Source organism: Leopardus geoffroyi, chromosome E1 (assembly GCF_018350155.1).
Source record: "Leopardus geoffroyi isolate Oge1 chromosome E1, O.geoffroyi_Oge1_pat1.0, whole genome shotgun sequence".
NCBI lineage: Eukaryota > Metazoa > Chordata > Mammalia > Carnivora > Felidae > Leopardus > Leopardus geoffroyi.
Window position 1 is genome coordinate 35,047,019 of NC_059330.1, and position 12,467 is coordinate 35,059,485.

A 12,467-nucleotide genomic window follows, 5' to 3' on the forward strand; every position below is an offset into this window, starting at 1 on the left:
CCCTTTCTCAGCTAGTGCTCTCTCTCCCTCAAAATATAAACATTTAAAAAAAGAAAGGAGACATAGGGAGGTAGTATGGGTGTTTGATATGAAGGGAAAGATGGAAAGACTTTCAAGATGGATGAGGCAGATTATGACAAATATCAAGGGACAGGCTTTGGTTGAGAGAAGGCGATTGATGGCATTGAAGGTGGGGTCATGGCAGAGAGGTTGGCAAGCCGGAGGGTATGGTGGATGCCAAGGAATGAGATTAAGATCAGAGAACAGGAAGCCTGCCTTGAGTGGCGAGGAATTTGGGGTGCTGACAAGCCTAAAAATGTGACCATGGGTGAGAGGTCAAGGCCATCCTCCTGAATAATAGAGTCACGCGGGGTTAAGCAAGATCTGGATGAGAAGACTGTGAGCCAAGCCTGAAGCCTGGTGAGAATGGGGTGGGGCACAGACCCAGGCAACGAGGAGCAGCCCAGTGGCTTGAGCCTCTAAGAAGGAAGGCTCTCATTGGAGGAAAACGGTCCAGAAATAGCTACAGGGAACAAAACTACCAATCTCTTCTTGGTGGCGGTCAAGCAGGACCCCTTGGGAGTCCTGAGGAAAGTCAAGTCCACGGGGAGAGTCAGTTTAGAAGAAGAGGAGGGCGCAGGTAGGGAGGGAAGGGGTGACAGGTGGGACAGTGGCCAAGAACGATGGAGACCTCCCAGGTGTAGGTGCACGTGCCAAAAGGCAGATGGGGGCTGGACTCGGCACTGCCGGGCAAGACCAGGAATGAGGGGTATGATGGGCCCACTGCTCAGGGTTAGTCTCTGACGGGGGTAGGCCCTGGGCCAAACGGACACTGACACGGGAGGAGCCGCCGAGCAAACCTCATAAGGAAGGAATTCTTGTTCCCGTCTGACAAGTAAGGAAACGGAGGCACAGAGTCATAGAGAGGTTAAGTAATTTACTCAAGGTCAGGGAGCATAACCACTTATTACTAAGTGATTACTATTATTATGAAGTGCACATCTTGGAGCAGAGTTCTGAACTCTGGGGGTCTGACTCCTAGTAGGTGCTCTTGTCCATCCCGCCTGTAACAGTCACAGCAGAACTCCCTCTCTCCCTCTAAAATAAACACCAAAACCTAAACCAAAACCCGGCAGCTCCTTTCCCTGCATCCCCCTTCCACTTAAGAAAGACAGCAGCATCCTGTTCCCCCCCCCACCCCCCCCCCCACCCTCCAATTTTCTTCTGGCCTATAGAAGGCCATCTTCCGTCAGTAGCAGGCTCCTTGTAGGGCCAGACTCTGAGCACTGAGGACAAATCAGCGGTTGGGAGAGCATGGAGCGGAAAAGGAGTAGGGGTGACCAAGGTGGCCCCAGGATGAGGTGCCAGGCCCTGCCCCTCCCTTTGGTTTCTCAGACCCCACGGAAGCCCCCGGGAGGGGTCAGGCTCTCTCAGCATGGCTGAGATTGAATTTCTTGCCCTGGTGAAGAGGGGGAAGGGTAGAGCTAGATTTAAGGTGACTCAGTAAAGCAAAGGAACATGAGGGCTCCTCTACCCGGCTTGTCTCCCCAGAGTTCTGAGCTCCTGGAGGCTGTGGGCTTAGCAGCCCTTGGATCCCTCCCAGGTGAGCCCACCACTTTGTTCCGGGCTGTTAATATTTGCAGATGAAACCGGGGGCCCAGCCTGGGCGCTCAGGGCTGTGGAGCCACACAGTCTGAATCGCAGCCCCAGGGTGTGCTAGCTTTGTGACTTTGAGCATGCCACTTAACCTCTCTGAGCCTGTTGCCTCACCTCTAAAGTGACAGCAGGACCGAGGGCTGTACATTCGGTTTAATGCCCTGCTGCCCCCAGTTTGCTATTCTTAATTTGGAGCAAGGGCCCTGCATTTTCATTTTGCACCGGCCCCCACAAATTACGTAGCCAGTCTTGAATGGGAATAGTATTATCTACCTCAGAGGGCTGTTGCAAGGATTAAATTAAATAATCTGTCTAAAGTGCTTACAGCACAGAGTGCACAGTGAGCGAGAACAACTGCCTATTGTTCCCTGCCATTAGATCACCCCCAGTGCAGATCTGTGGTAAATGAATGAAATGAGAGAATGAGCGAGATCCCGGGGAGCATCTGGAAGCGAAAGTACCAGGGCTGAGGGGGTGGTACGGGAAGTGGGAGCATTTTTGTGCCCCACACGGCAAAGCACTCGTTCCCACGGCAGCCGGTGGTTTGCGCCGTGGTCCTGACCCAGACACCACGCCTCGAAACAGTCCACTCGGTGGGAGCTGAGGACACGGGCGTGGTCTCAGCCCCGGGCAGTCTTCAGGGTCAAGCTTCCAGAGCGACGAGAGAGGGTCGGCGGGGGCCACTTGGAGCGTCCAGGCGGGACTGGGGGCGGAGTCAGCCCTTCCGGCCTTCCCGGGGGCGGGTCCTGGGGTGACAGCCCCGCCCCGCGCCGGGGACGGGGCCTCGCGCATGCGCCGGCCAGCCGGGGCAGGGCGGGGCTGCGCTCAGAGGAAGGGGTTGGTGCCGGGATGCGGGGGCGGCTGGAGCGGCCCCGCGGAGCCCGACGTGGGCAACAGGGGCTGTGGCAGGCTAGCGGGCGGCGGCGTGAAGGCGCCGGCCTGCGGGAAGACGCTGACCGAGGCGGGGAGGGTCACGCCGGCTGGCACGCTGCTGAGCGGGAGAGGCAGGGAGGCGCTGTAGGTCATGGAGCCCAAGGGCGCCCCGACCGGCCCGCCGGCCGCCAAGCCTAGCGCGGGCGACCCGGTGCGCATCTGGTTCAGGGTCGGCCTGGCCTGCTCGCTCCCACCGAACGGGTTGGTGGGGGATGGAGCGCTGAGACCTGCGGAACGAGAGCGGATGGGGAGCTTGGAGTGCGCCGGAGGGACACAGCCCTAAATGGGGTGGCGGGGAGAGGAGGCACGATCTGGGGTCTCAGAAATAGGGAAGAAGAGTACGATTTTTAGGGCAGGGGCTGAAAGGAGGGATGGAGAGAGCAGGGGCCCCCAGTGTTGAGACGCGGCAGGGACAAGGGGTGTCCTACCTGTCAGAAAAGGGTTTCGCGTCTTTGCAGCCTGGGGCGCCTTGACTAATGAATCAAGGTTGACCAAGGAGGAGGCCGAAGGGCCCAGGAAAGACTCAGGAGTCCGGCATGCTCGGGCCTCCTTACTGGGCTGGGTTAGCGCTTCCTCCAGTACACCCAGGTCAAAGGATTCTGGCTCCTTGGTGCCATTTTGCTTGGAACTGGGAATGGGGTCTCCAAACAGGTCCAGCTCTGGAACAGAAGTGATTGAGCTCATGGGTAGGGATGGGGAGTGGTCACTCTGGGAAGAAGAGGACAGAGGCCACCTCTGGGCAGGTCCCTCATTCCCCAGAGCTGTATCATCCCCTTCCTCCTGCTTACCCACAGGACTGCCGGGCTTTCCCGAAGGCAGGGCCTGGGCACACTCCGGCCCCTCCTTGGTCTCTGTGGATACTGGAGGGTTGGCAAATGGGTCAAAAGGTGAGGTACCACCTAGAGCTAGCCAAGGAGGAAGAGGAAGATGAGATGGGCTGGCAAAAAGGTCAGGCACTGGTCTGACCCCTTTTAGGCAAGCAGCTGTCTTGACACAGACAGGATGTGCTGCCCCTTGGCGCTGGAGGGAGGGGACCCGGAAGTCCTCCCAGGCCCTCACCCACACCCTCTGGCCCTCTACTTACCAGGTGCATTGGAGGTCTCCCTCTGGCCCTCTACTTACCAGGTGCATTGGACGTCTCCACCGAGGCTCCCCAAGGGTCAGCCCCAGTGTCGGGGAGTTGGTGATGGGGGGAGTTCTGTGCCCAGAGGTCTGTGGATGGGGGTCTGGCAGGCAGCACTGGGGTCCGGCCCCAGGGCTCTGAGGAGGAGAGCATAGGGGGCAAGTCCCAGGGCTGGCTTCTGGACAGGGCACTTCCCGAGGGGACAGGAGACCAGGGGTCTGCGGAAGGCCCCCAGGAGGAGCCACTGGGCTCTGTGTTCGGCCTGAGACCTAAAACGGAAACAGTACAGACATGACCCCAGGCCCACCTTTACACCCAGCCCAGGGCCCTTCCCAGTTACCCAGACCAAGTTGGGAGGCCAAGGGTCCCATTTCACAGATGGGATGCTGACTCAGGACCACCCAGCAAGCTGGAGCCCATATTCGTCAAGTTCTGCCAGGAACGTGGAGTCCCAGGCATGGGCAGCTCAGGCCACCTTCCCAGTCAAGGGCAGGGACGGGCTGGGGCTTCAGGAAAGCCAAGGTGACCGGGGGAACCGAGCGAACATCTCCGAGTTTTCCATGAGCTGGGCTCTTCAGATGTGCGCTTCCATCCCTCACTACAACCCCATGTCCCAGAGGAAGCTGAGGCTCAGAGGGGTGAGTGTCTTGCCCTCAGCTGGTCCTCAGCTATGGGGAGGGGCTTTCTGGGACCAGCCTGGAAACCTCTCGCAGCCCTGCATGCCCACCTGGGATGTCCCATGGGTCAGCAGAGCAGCGTGTGGAGGGCGGGGCCGGGGCAGGTACAAAGATGTCTGCCAAGTCCAGAATGGAAGACTGTGGAGGGAGAGAGGCAGCCATGGCTCAGAAGTGGGCGAGACCAGAAGAAGGGCGGTCCTTGGCCTGTCCTCCTCAGCCCAGCTCCTTCTCGCCTTTGTTCACTTCACAAACATCTACTAATGATCCCTTGTCTCCGTATGGTGCTTTGCAGTTTATAAAATGTTTCCTCATCCGCTTGGTGCCTGCCCAACAACCCTGTGCCCTAAGTAGTGCAGGTCGTGGTGTATCCATTTTATAGACGCACCAGCGGAGGCTCAGAGAGGGGAAACGATGTGCAGGGAGCCGCACAGCTGGGGAGAGGCAGAGCTGGGATAAACCCAGGCCTGCCCGACCCCTTCAGTTGTTCTGCTCCCCAGCCCATCAGTGGCAAAAGACAGATTTTGTAACAAGTCTGCTTTCCTAAGTCGGAAGCCAGCCACAGGGAACACAGGCAGAAAGGGGATAGAGACATCCTAGCTCCGTGCACAGCTTTGGAGTGTGGCCTTGTTCCCAGAAGCTACCCACTCCCCTATTCTTGGAAAGTATGTATATGAGCCCAAGATATTGTGAGTACCATGTGCCTGAGCCCGCCTCCCCCTGCCCCCAATCTGGATCCACAGTATCACGTAATCCTAGAATACCAGAGAGAGAGCTGCCCAACTAAAGGAGGAAACTGAGCCCACAGCAGTGATGTGCCCCAAGTCAAATAAATGACAGCGAATCCAGAACCCAAATCCGGGGGAGGGGATCAGGATTCTTTGTATCCCACTTTGCTGTCAGCCCAGTCGCCAGCCCATGTGGTCTGGGCCCGAGGGCTGCTGCACCCCCTCTATGCCTCTTTCCATTGAATAAACACTTAAACGGCGCTTACTATATACAAAGTGCAGTTCTGAAGTCTACAAATACCGACTCAGCTCATCTCTCAGGCTCAGTCAGCCCATGCAGCCCAGCCCCTCCCTACCTGGCTGGTTTTCAGCTTCTCCTCCTTTCCCTCTTCTCTCTCTGGCTCTTTGTCTTGCCAACGGCGAACTGCAGCCCCGGCACCATTGGCCACAGGGGAGTCCTCTCCCCGCCAGGACCTCACCTCCTGTGGAAGGCACAGGGGAGTGAGGACAGCACGAGCAGCCCGGGCTGGACTTGAGGGGACCGGGGGAGCTGGAGTCAAGAGGCGTGCAGGGAGAGAGGTTAGGCACAGCGGGACCACTGGGTGCAGTGGGAGGAGCCTGGTTAGTGCCTGTGTAGCACCTGCACCTGCACCTGCACCAGCACCAGCACCAGCACCAGCACCTGCACAGGAGGCTCGACCTGCTACCTTCTCGTGCTCCTGCCGGCTCAGGCGCAGAGCCAGCTGCAGCTGCAGGTCCTCATCCCTGTGGGAGGCTGGGGGGACGGGCTGCAAAGGAGGAAGGAAGGGGTGAACTCGGCCCAGTGCTCCCACTCCCGGGCGGGAGGGCAACGTAGCCCCGCAGGGGGAAGGGAGGTGGAGAGAGAAGGGCCCACCCTGAGTGGATGTGGGCATCCTGACCCCAAGGCATCAAGATGTGTGTGGCCTTCTCCCTGCCTGGGTCTGCGATGCAGTTTCCAAGATCAAGGAGATTGATCCTTTGCTTCCGGGTCCCCCTGAGCGTCCCCAGGCCCTGCTGTGTGAGGCCCGGCTGCTTCCGGCCCAGTCTGCCTGGATCCACAGAGGTGACGGCAGAGAGGATGATGATGGGGGGGGGGGGCGCTATCCCTGCCCCCCTAAAAGGACAGCAACCCCACAGCAGGGGTTGTGGGGGCGGCATATCTCTGGGTCTCCCAGGAATGTGTCTATCAGCGCACTTGCCTTCCCCGGGGCCGCGGCAGGCCCGTAAGACACACATGTGCCCTCACCCCACTCAGCGTTCGCTGCCCTTTCCAGGTGCAGCCAGAGGGGACCGCAGGCAGGGAGGCAGTCCCTGCCAGGACAGTCCCGGGGACACGGACAGGCCCTGTGCTGTCCAGAGTAGAGGAGCCTAGGAGCCAAGGGTGTGGGGCACCAGTGCCCTCCCCAGGCCACCGGGGGGCCCTCACCTTCTCAGCCTCCTCGCGGCTCATGGCCAGGGCCAGCTGCAGATGCAACTCCTCTTCTCCTGACGTCTGGGGCCGGGCCTGCTCCAAGTCGGACGTATAGCGGGGGGATGAGGAGGAGGCTGCAACGACCGTGGACCGTCGGCCATCGTGGCTCCTGTGACCGCGTGCCTCCCCTCCCCTGCCCCTCCCCCCACAACCAGGAAGCTCTAAGGCTCAGAGGGGGAAACTGAGGAAGGAAACGACTGGCAGCCAGGGCCCCAGGGGGACAGTGTGCTTGGCACTCTGTGTGAGGCTTCCCATGCCCCCCCCCCCCCAACTAGAGACCCCAGTCCCTCCTTTACAGACGTGCCAATAGCCAGAGGTTGCCTGGCCAGGGTCCTAAGGTAAGACTTGGAGCCAGGTCCACTGACTCCAGCTTCTGCAATCTTCTGGCTCGGTGGAGGGGGGAGAAGGGGGGGGCGGTGTGCCCATCCTGCCTGGGGTCAAGTGAGGTGGGAGGGAGAGAGTTCCAGCCAATCAGGGCCACGGCTGTCAAAGCCCTTGGCACACTGTCAAGGGCTTTATGAAAGGAGGACCATCCTGAGTACCCCTCAGATCCCAGAAGCCCACTTCGGGGCAGGGAGGAGAGTCCAGAACTGCTCTGCAGGGGCGCCGGGGTGGCTCAGTCAGTTGAGCGTCTGACTCTTGATTTCGGCTCAGGTCACAATCACATGGTTCATGGGATCGAGCCCCATGCTCGGCTCTTCGCTTACAGCATGGAGCCTGCTTGGGATGCTCTTTCTCTGCCCCTCCCCTGCTCACATTTCTCTCCCTCCCTCTCTCTCTCTCTCTCAAAAAAAAAAAAAAAAAAAAAAAAAAAAAAAAACACAACAAAAACTCTGCAGCACCCTGTTTTCAGAAGGGGGTCATGAGGAATGCCACTGACGGAGCACCTTGTGCCCTGTGTCTGGGCACAGGGCCAAGGGCATTCCTGAGCCTGGTCTCATTGATTCTCACATCCAACACCCGAAAGATTTTCCCTACTTCACAGATGAGGAAGCGGAGACTCAGAGAGGCGGCCGTCTAGACCCCTCCGCTCGAAAGGGGCAGAATGAGGAACGCTGCTGGACTCCAGAAGCCTGAGCTTCTGCTACCACAGCAGCCCACGGGGCATGGTCCCACTGTCGTCTGCGCTAACTCGCGGGGCACCTGCTGTGCCAGGCGTCCTGCCTTCCGTGCTCCATTCGTCACCTCCCTGAATGCTCGCGGCATCCCTCTGACCTCGGGCTGCCTCCTGGCCCCCAGCCACAGCCCCGGGGCTCACTCACAGTTGTAGGAGGACGGGGATCCGTGGCGGCGGCCCAGGCCCAGCTGCCCGCTGCCGATGCCCATGCCCTCCAGCGCCATGCGCTCCTTGGTCTTGAGGGCGTGGGTCCGCTCCTGCCGGAGGCGCTCCTCGTCCCTGAGCAAGGCCATCACCTGCTTGACCTTCTCGCGCACGTTGACGCCCTGGTCCTTGCCGTCGCGGTCGATGTACTGGAAGTCCTTGAGCGTCTGGATGGTGTAGAGGTTCTCGCGGCACTGGTGGGCCACCCTCTCGGAGCCCGTCTTGAGCAGGTAGTCCAGCAGCGTTAGCGCCTTGTACACGTGCCGCCAGTTCTTGCCGCTGTCGTTGAGCCGCCGCCAGAGCATGCCCATGACCTCGGCGAAGGCCACCGTGTTGAAGGTCAGGTCGGCAATCTCCGACATGAGCGAGCTGGGCGGGCCCCACGGGTCATTGCTGGTGGCCTCGCGCACCTTGATCTCGGCCTCCGAGTAGTTGTGCACGATGTTCTTCACCTGGCGCCGCAGCGCTGAGGTCGTCATGGCTGGGGACTTGGAGATGGGCGGCCCCCGCCCCCGCCGGAGGTGGAGGGCCGAGGGCCACCGTCTCGAGGTCACGGTCTCCAGGGATGGGCCGCCGAGCTCTCAGCAGGGCGGCTGCGTCCTTGGGTTCCACATGGGTCTGAGGAAGAGAGGGACTGGAACTCAGGAACTCAGGGGCAGTGGCTCACCTGGACAGCCACTCGGGCCTGGCCGGGGTCCCCGCTGCCAGGAACAGCCTCTGGCAGGTGCTTATTCTTACTTTTCTTATCTGATGCATTATTCAGCCAACACTTGCAGCTTTGCGTGCTCTTTGCTCTTTTGCAGTCCCGCTACAAAGACGGGGTGATTATTATTATCTCCATTCACAGATGGGGAAGTGAGGTTCAGAGAAGGATTGAGTGATTCGTTCGAGTTCACAGAGCTGATGCGATTGGGAGTGACCCCGGCAGACGCACTCCCCACGTCCTCCCCCTTAGCGACAGGCTGGAAAGCGACCCCCAGGAATGCCTGCTCACCTCCCTCCTGTTTAATTACCTCTCCCTCCCGTTTCGGAGGCCAGGATCTCACTTAGGAGCTATCCCTCCCAGCTCCTCGTTCCCCACTCCTCGTTTCTCAAATCACTAGTTTGTGCAGCTTAATTCATTCGGCATCTAGTTCCCGGGGCCTTCTCTGAGCCCGACATTGTGCCAGGCACAGAGCACAAGTCCTGGTCCGCACACGTCCGGATGCGGGGCATAGACGATCCAGCCTAACACGGACATGCACAGGAGCACCCAAGCTAGGAAAATCAGGGGAGACTTCCCAGTGGAGGTGACAGCCTGAGATCTGAAGGGGAGGGTGAGGAGGAGCAAAGCCACAGGGCGAGGAAGGACAGATGGGAGGGAATGCTTGAGCTGGGCCAGAAGGCCAGAGAGGGACATGGGGCAGGAACGTAAGCTCCCTGAAGGCAAGGCTGGTCTGGGCTCCCCAAACCTGAGGCCCTGGGTGCATGGTCATCTCTGATAGCCCAGCGGAGAGGGAATCAGGGTCAGCCCTCTGCCCTCCCCACAGCGTCAGGACCAGGCCATCTGGAGAAAGCAAACCCAGGCTCATGACAGAAAAATGTTCTTCCAGGGTCCTACCAGAAACCAAACCCAGAATCCCCCTGCCTCGGCTGTTTTTCTGCTATGCATACACACACACACACACACACACACACACACACACACACAGGCTGGACCCACAGAGCCTCCACACCAACCGTGAACCCCCACCCCCACTTATGGAGAGGGCACCTCTCAGCACCTCTCTGCTCAATCCTGGGGCTCAATCTTGGGACTCGCAGGAGTCAGAAGCTGCCTGTCCTGCCCTCCCCCAGTCTGGGCTTTCCCTCCACCCGGCCCTGCCAACCCTGGGCTCGGTTCAAAGCGGCCAGCAGGCCTTGGCAGGCTTCTTCAGGGCCCAGGTGCCTGGGAGAGTTTGGGCCCGGAGGAGGGGATCCTGTGGGAGACCAGGCGGATGGAGTGCTGACTGAAAGGCTGCCTACCTTCTGTCTGCTGTCTGTCCGTCCAGCCTGGCAGGCCCTTCTGTGGGGATGCCACGGCCAACGCTTGTTTAACTCCTGTCCTCCTCCTCACTAGTGACTCAGACCTATCTTTACCTCCCCAACCGGTGGGCTGGAGGGTGGCAAGAGTCAAGATGAGAAATAATTGTGCCCCACAACCCGCCGGAGTGCGCGCCCCTCCCAGTGCTGGCCGCAGAAACCAGCAAAACCAGTCAGGCATCCTGCCTCCACCAGCAGCCCTACTTGAGCCTGGCTGCCGAGCCCTCCAGCCCAGCCTGGGGGAGTGGGAGGGGCCCTCAGTGCGGACCCCGTGGCCCTGTCTGGACTTTCCTCCTAGAAGGGGGAACAGAGGAAACTCCTCTGCACACCTCTGCTGGAGCTGGGGGAAGAGAGGGATCAGAAACTCCAGGGAGGTGCCTGGACCTCCCTCCCCTGAAGTTAAAAGGGACAGGTTGGGGGGGGGGGGAGGGGGGGGAGGAGGGGGCAGGGTGAGGCCCAGGGAGCACGGAAGGGAGGGAGGAGGAAAGGAAGGATCGCGGGAGGGAGCCGCTGGGAGCTCTGCCAGCCGTGTTACAAGCAAAGGGTTTTATCGAACACAATATGCCCAGAAATAAAAGGGAGTGAAACAGAAACCCGGCAGCCAGTGGCGGCAGCGGCAGGCCCGGGAGGCCGGGTATGGAATTACTGCAGTGACCTTGAGCCAGACCCTGTCAGGTGGAGGGAAGGACACTGAGAAGGCAGAGCCTGAGAGGCTAATTCAGAGATGGGGTGGAGGGTGGGGGGCAGAGCGGGGAGGGGAAGGCTGGAGGAGGAGGCGGGGCACGGAGCACAAGTATCTGCTCTCTCCTTTATATAAGGTGCCCAGGAGAACTTTGGGGGGGTGGGGAGGCGGCTCCTTTTCTCGGGACTAAGGGAATCCTCAGGGCTGAGGAAGTCGATGGCCATCCCCCGAGTGGGGATTCAGGGAGAAGGAAGGAGCCTAGATATGTCGAGTCACGTGCGAGAGTTTGTCCAAAGTGTGTGTGCGCCCCACCAGCCCACAGTCCCTCCCATCCTCTGCTAAGGTGCCCCGGCCCCTGCCCTGCATCAGGTCAGCGGCTGCTAAGGGGTGGGGGAGGGAAGGGAGTGGCGGTGCCCTAACTCTTGCCCGCGGAGGGACAGGAGCGAGCTAGAGCTCTAAGCTGGAGTCAGCCCTGAGGTGGCTGTGTCCTGGGGCCCCGGAATGGGGTAGGGGCTGCCCTGAGGCTAGAGGTGCCACAGAGGCCGAGGGGGAGGGGTGGGCAGAGGAGAACGGGAGTCTGCGGCTCGGGAATGCCACCGGAGATGTTAGTCCCAGGGTGGGGAGCCGATCCTTGAGTCCTGCTTCCCGGGGGCTGCAGGGAGGGGAGGAGGGAGCGGCAGCGGGCAGAAAGCCTCCAGGATCCGCTAGAGCCCTGCCCTCCTCACCCCTCTCCGTGGGACCCGAGAGGGAGGCTAAGCCCCGAGCCTTCCATGAGAGGCACCACCGCCTCCACGGAGGCACCAGCTTACCTCCGGTGCAGGCTCCCTTGGCCCCAGCCCCGGGACCACGAGCAGCCTCTGCAGTGACCTTCCGACCTGCGCGGCAGGGGGACAGCACAGCCTCGGGAGCGTCCCCAGAGCCATCCACCACGGACCCCGGTCCTGGAGATGCCCACCCTCTCCCAGGAGGCGCAGACCCCTTGGAAGGGTGGAGGCAGGGTCCCCAGGAGGGGCTGCAGCCCTGCCTCTTGCCCGTTGGTCTTTTAGCCGCCCAGCCGGCAGGCAGGCAGCACTCGGAGGAAAGTTGCCCAGCTGGCCGGGCAGGTCTGCCTCAGCAGTAACAGGACACAGGAGGAAGCGCAGGGTTGTTAACCCCTTCCTGCTGGCTGGGCAGGCGGCACGGGCAGAGGGGGGAGGCCTGCCTGCTGGTTGTCCCCAGGACGTGCACATCCAGAGCCAGGGCTGGTAGCCCACTCCCACCCTGCAGTGAGTTAACCCTTCCCCTGCCTCAACAGGAAATAGGGTGGGGAGGGCTCCAACACCCACCCCACCCCCCAACCCCCACCCCCACCCCCGAGCCAGGAAGACCATTCCCAGGCCATTTGGCGGAGTCTTGTTTTCTGTGGGCTCCAGCTGGCCCCCTCAGCCACCCCGAGAGGGGCACGCAGGCTCCAGGCATAGCCTCTCTGAGGAATGGAGTGACCTGATCTTTCCAGAACTCCTCCCGCTCTCCACTGGAGGATGCTGAGGCCCACGAGGTCCTTATCAGAAGCACCGCATGCGAAACCAAGCCGGCAGGAGGCTGTGGCCACTGCCCCGTGTCCCACCCACACCCCTGCTCCACCAGCACTTAAAGCAATGAGCCCAGCATTAGCACAGTTGTTCTTTGAACTCTGGGAGCCGGGACCCGGAGCCCACTCGCACTGGAGGCCTGGCCCAGAATGAGGATTTTGGACAGACAACCCCGTTCGGGTACGGAGTCTGAGCGGACAGCACTTTTCTTTCCAGGGGCCACCTC

At 60.6% G+C, this 12,467-nt stretch overlaps 1 protein-coding gene across 2 annotated transcripts; it reads right to left on the reverse strand.

Annotated features, from left to right (window-relative positions):
* Positions 1 to 2,361: 2,361 nt before the first annotated feature.
* Positions 2,362 to 12,032, reverse strand: EPN3 (epsin 3). Of its 2 annotated transcripts, XM_045488431.1 has the most exons (10): positions 11,480 to 12,029; positions 7,869 to 8,545; positions 6,562 to 6,680; positions 5,822 to 5,902; positions 5,471 to 5,596; positions 4,440 to 4,527; positions 3,712 to 3,981; positions 3,378 to 3,494; positions 3,018 to 3,248; positions 2,362 to 2,816 (listed from the first exon to the last, which is right to left on the reverse strand). In XM_045488431.1, exons 2-10 carry the CDS (start codon positions 8,404 to 8,406, stop codon positions 2,482 to 2,484), a joined length of 1,905 nt encoding a protein of 634 aa, XP_045344387.1. In that variant the 5' UTR covers positions 8,407 to 8,545; positions 11,480 to 12,029; the 3' UTR covers positions 2,362 to 2,481. The 2 variants fall into 2 exon arrangements, with proteins under 2 accessions (XP_045344387.1, XP_045344388.1); XM_045488432.1 differs by lacking the exon at positions 3,378 to 3,494 and having other exon boundaries at positions 11,480 to 12,032.
* Between the last annotated feature and the right edge of the window lie 435 nt (positions 12,033 to 12,467).

Excerpts from the sequence above, each read along its gene's own strand:
- EPN3 (XM_045488431.1), bottom strand. The coding sequence starts at position 8,406 with ATGACGACCTCAGCGCTGCGGCGCCAGGTGAAGAACATCGTGCACAAC. Across the intron at positions 6,681-7,868 it reads ATCCCCGTCCTCCTACAACT|CCTCCTCCTCATCCCCCCGC; the intron begins GTGAGTGAGCCC and ends CGGTCGTTGCAG. Across the intron at positions 3,982-4,439 it reads TGACCCATGGGACATCCCAG|GTCTCAGGCCGAACACAGAG; the intron begins GTGGGCATGCAG and ends TTTCCGTTTTAG.